The 5000-nt window shown below is 45.7% G+C and overlaps 1 protein-coding gene across 1 annotated transcript in view; it reads right to left on the bottom strand.

The window, feature by feature from the left end:
* LOC118940507 (kinesin heavy chain-like) overlaps positions 1-5000 on the bottom strand; it is a 175973-nt gene that overhangs the window by 7477 nt on the left and 163496 nt on the right. Inside the window, exon 23 of the mRNA XM_036950862.1 lies at positions 2869-2973. Within this exon, the coding sequence (XP_036806757.1) occupies positions 2869-2973 (105 nt within the window). The remainder of the gene's footprint in view (positions 1-2868; positions 2974-5000) is intronic.

Here is a 5000-nt window from a genome sequence, read left to right as displayed (position 1 = left end):
TAGTACCAGTAGTAGGTAACAAAACATTGTATTGCAGTAGTAGTACCAGCAGTAGGTAACATAACATTGTATTGCAGTAGTAGCAGGTAACATAACATTGTATCGCAGTAGTAGTACCAGCAGTAGGTAACATAACATTGTATTGCAGTAGCAGTACCAGCAGTAGGTAACATAACATTGTATTGCAGTAGTAGCAGGTAACATAACATTGTATCGCAGTAGTAGTACCAGTAGTAGGTAACATAACATTGTATTGCAGTAGTAGCAGGTAACATAACATTGTATCGCAGTAGTAGTACCAGCAGTAGGTAACATAACATTGTATTGCAGTAGTAGTACCAGCAGTAGATAACATAACATTGTATTGCAGTAGTAGTACCAGCAGTAGGTAACATAACATTGTATTGCAGTAGTAGTACCAGCAGTAGGTAACATAACATTGTATCGCAGTAGTAGCAGGTAACATAACATTGTATTGCAGTAGTAGTACCAGTAGTATGTAACATAACATTGTATTGCAGTAGTAGTACCAGTAGTAGGTAACATAACATTGTATTGCAGTAGTAGTACCAGTAGCAGATAACATAACATTGTATCGCAGTAGTAATAGTACCAGTAGTAGGTAACATAACATTGTATTGCAGTAGTAGTACCAGCAGTAGGTAACATAACATTGTATTGCAGTAGTAGCAGGTAACATAACATTGTATCGCAGTAGTAGTACCAGCAGTAGGTAACATAACATTGTATTGCAGTAGCAGTACCAGCAGTAGGTAACATAACATTGTATTGCAGTAGTAGCAGGTAACATAACATTGTATCACAGTAGTAGTACCAGTAGTAGGTAACATAACATTGTATTGCAGTAGTAGCAGGTAACATAACATTGTATCGCAGTAGTAGTACCAGCAGTAGGTAACATAACATTGTATTGCAGTAGTAGTACCAGCAGTAGATAACATAACATTGTATTGCAGTAGTAGTACCAGCAGTAGGTAACATAACATTGTATTGCAGTAGTAGTACCAGCAGTAGGTATCATAACATTGTATTGCAGTAGTAGTACCAGTAGTAGGTAACATAACATTGTCTTGCAGTAGTAGTACCAGTAGTAGGTAAGATAACATTGTCTTGCAGTAGTAGTACCAGTAGTAGGTAATATAACATTGTATTGCAGTAGTAGTACCAGTAGTAGGTAACATAACATTGTATCGCAGTAGCAGTACCAGTAGTAGGTAACATAACATTGTATTGCAGTAGTAGTACCAGCAGTAGGTAACATAACATTGTATTACAGTAGTAGTACCAGTAGTAGGTAACATTGTATTGCAGTAGTAGTACCAGTAGTAGGTAACATAACATTGTATTGCAGTAGTAGTACCAGCAGTAGGTAACATAACATTGTATTGCAGTAGTAGTACCAGCAGTAGGTAACATAACATTGTATTGCAGTAGTAGTACCAGCAGTAGGTAACATAACATTGTATTGCAGTAGTAGTACCAGCAGTAGGTAACATAACATTGTATTGCAGTAGTAGTACCAGTAGTAGGTAACATAGCATTGTATTGCAGTAGTAGTACCAGTAGTAGGTAACATAACATTGTATTGCAGTAGTAGTACCAGCAGTAGGTAACATAACATTGTATTGCAGTAGTAGTACCAGCAGTAGGTAACATAACATTGTATTGCAGTAGTACTACCAGCAGTAGGTAACATAACATTGTATTGCAGTAGTAGTACCAGCAGTAGGTAACATAACATTGTATTGCAGTAGTAGTACCAGCAGTAGGTAACATAACATTGTATTGCAGTAGTAGTACCAGCAGTAGGTAACATAACATTGTATTGCAGTAGTAGTACCAGCAGTAGGTAACATAACATTGTATTGCAGTAGTAGTACCAGCAGTAGGTAACATAACATTGTATTGCAGTAGTAGTACCAGCAGTAGGTATCATAACATTGTATCGCAGTAGTAGTAGGTAACATAACATTGTATTGCAGTAGTAGTACCAGCAGTAGATAACATAACATTGTATTGCAGTAGTAGTACCAGCAGTAGGTAACATAACATTGTATTGCAGTAGTAGTACCAGTAGTAGGTAACATTGTATTGCAGTAGTAGTACCAGTAGTAGGTAACATAACATTGTATTGCAGTAGTAGTACCAGCAGTAGGTAACATAACATTGTATTGCAGTAGTAGTACCAGCAGTAGGTATCATAACATTGTATCGCAGTAGTAGTAGGTAACATAACATTGTATTGCAGTAGTAGTACCAGCAGTAGATAACATAACATTGTATTGCAGTAGTAGTACCAGTAGTAGGTAACATAACATTGTATTGCAGTAGTAGTACCAGTAGTAGGTAACATAACATTGTATTGCAGTAGTAGTACCAGTAGTAGGTAACATTGTATTGCAGTAGTAGTACCAGCAGTAGATAACATAACATTTCCTGCTGCTTTGTTTTCCAGGGGACTTGTATCTGCAATACAGGGTGATTGATGTAGCTGGCTCGTAGCCAGATGACTAATGACTAACAGCACAGCCAGAACTGATACCGTTTGCTTGGTCCATTTGATCCTTCTCCTACTCATTGTGCTCTGGTGCCTCAGCAGTAAGTCAAACTGCAGGTGTGTATGGAATAGAAAAAGCATTTGCTTCAGTAGGGTATGGAGAGGAGTAAAAACCCATTTTAGCATCTCAGAGTAGGAGTGCTGATTTAGGATCGGGTCCCCACCACTGACCATTATTCTTTATGATCAGATTTGTTATTATATCAACACTCCTCCTCCGAGGCTTTTGGTTAGTATGGGCCCAGAGCTCGTCTGCTCTACACAACACAACGAACCATTCAACCGCCCACCTGTTTGTGAACCTTTGTAAGCTGGTCCAGGTTGTTCTCAAGGAAGGAAATCTTCTGCTTTTGGTGGCTAGATCCCCCGCTTTCATTGCGCTCCATCTCTGAATGCTGTGGATGGGGGAGAGATGAGGTGGAGGGAGAGAGAGAGAGAGAGAGAGATGTGGTTAAGATCACAGTATATGTTATGGACTACTGAATAGTTGACATGATCATCTTCCTCCATCATTCATCCTCTCCCTCCCTCGTTCATCATCCTCTCCCTCCCTCCTTAATTCCTCCTCTCCATCATTCATCCTCTCCCTACCTCCATCATCCTCTCCCTCCCTCCTTCATTCCTATCCCTCCCTCGTTCATCATCCTCTCCCTCCCTCCTTCATCATCCTCTCCCTCCCTCCTTCATTCCTCCTCTCCCTCCATCATCCTCGCCCTCCCTCCTTCATCATCCTCTCCCTCCCTCCATCATTCCTCCTCTCCCTCCCTCCATCATTCCTCCTCTCTCTCCATCATCCTCTCACTCCATCATCATCTCCCTCCCTCCTTCATTCCTCCTCTCCCTCCTCCATCATCCTCTCCCTCCCTCCATCATCCTCTCCCTCCCTCCTTCATTCCTCCTCTCCCTCCATCATCCTCTCCCTCCATCATCCTCTCCCTCCCTCCTTCATCATCCTCTCCCTCCCTCCATCATTCCTCCTCTCCCTCCATCATCCTCTCCCTCCCTCCTTCATCATCCTCTCCCTCCATCATCCTCTCCCTCCCGCCATCATTCCTCCTCTCCCTCCATCATTCTCTCCCTCCCTCGCTCCTTCATCATCCTCTCCCTTCTTCATCCTCTCCCTCCATCATCCTCTCCCTCCCTCCTCCATCATCCTCTCCCTCCCTCCTTCATTCCTCCTCTTCCTCCATCATCCTCTCCCTCCATCATCCTCTCCCTCCCTCCCTCATTCCTCATCCTCTCCCTCCCTCCATCATTCCTCCTCTCCCTCCATCATCCTCTTCCCCCCCCCTTCATCATCCTCTCCCTCCCTCCATCATTCCTCCTCTCCCTCCATCATCCTCTCCCTCCCTCCTTCATCATCCTCTCCCTCCTCCATTCCTCTCCCTCCCTCCTTCATTCCTCCTCCCCCTCCATCATCCTCTCCCCCCATCATCCTCTCCCTCCCTCCCCCCCTTCCTCATCTTCTCCCTCCCTCCATCATTCCTCCTCTCCCTCCCTCCATCATTCCTCCTCTCCCTCCATCATCCCCTCCCTCCCACCTTCATCATCCTCTCCCTCCATCATCCTCTCCCTCCCTCCATCATTCCTCCTCTCCCTCCATCATCCTCTCCCTCCTTCCTTCATCATCCTCTCCCTCCATCATCATCTCCCTCCCGCCATCATTCCTCCTCTCCCTACATCATCCTCTCCCTCCCTCCATCATTCCTCCTCTCCCTCCATCATCCTCTCCCTCCCTCCTTCATCCTCCTCTCCCTCCCTCCATCATTCCTCTTCTCCCTCCATCATTCCTCCTCTCCCTCCATCATCCTCTCCCTCCCTCCCTTCATCATCCTTTCACTCCCTCCGTCATTCCTCCTCTCCCTCCTCCATCATCCTCTCCGTCCCTCCATCATCCTCTCCCTCCCTCCTTCATTCCTCCTCTTCCTCCATCATCCTCTTCCTTCATCATCCTCTCCCTCCCCCCTTCATTCCTCCTCTCCCTACCTCCTTCATTCCTCCTCTCCCTCCCTCCTTCATCATCCTCTCCCTCCATCCATCATCCTCTCCCTCCCTCCTTCATTCCTCCTCTCCCTCCCTCCTTCATCATCCTCTCCCTCCCTCCATCATCCTCTCCCTCCCTCATTCATCTTCCTCTCCCTCCCTCTTCCATCATCCTCTCCCTCCCTCATTCATCATCCTCTCCCTCTCTCCTACATCATCCTCTCCCTCCCTCCTTCATCATCCTCTCCCCCCCTCCATCATCCTCTCCCTCCCTCCATCATCCTCTCCCTCCCTCCTCCATCATCCTCTCCCTCCCTCCTCCATCGCCCTCTCCCTCCCTCCTCCATCATCCTCTCCCTCCCTCCTCCATCATCCTCTCCCTCCCTCCATCATCCTCTCCCTCCCTCCTCCATCATCCTCTCCCTCCCTCCATCATCCT

The sequence above is a fragment of the Oncorhynchus mykiss genome, chromosome 17 (assembly GCF_013265735.2).
Source record: "Oncorhynchus mykiss isolate Arlee chromosome 17, USDA_OmykA_1.1, whole genome shotgun sequence".
NCBI lineage: Eukaryota > Metazoa > Chordata > Actinopteri > Salmoniformes > Salmonidae > Oncorhynchus > Oncorhynchus mykiss.
The sequence above is the reverse complement of the archived record's forward strand: the minus strand, read 5'-3'. Positions and strand labels throughout refer to the sequence as shown.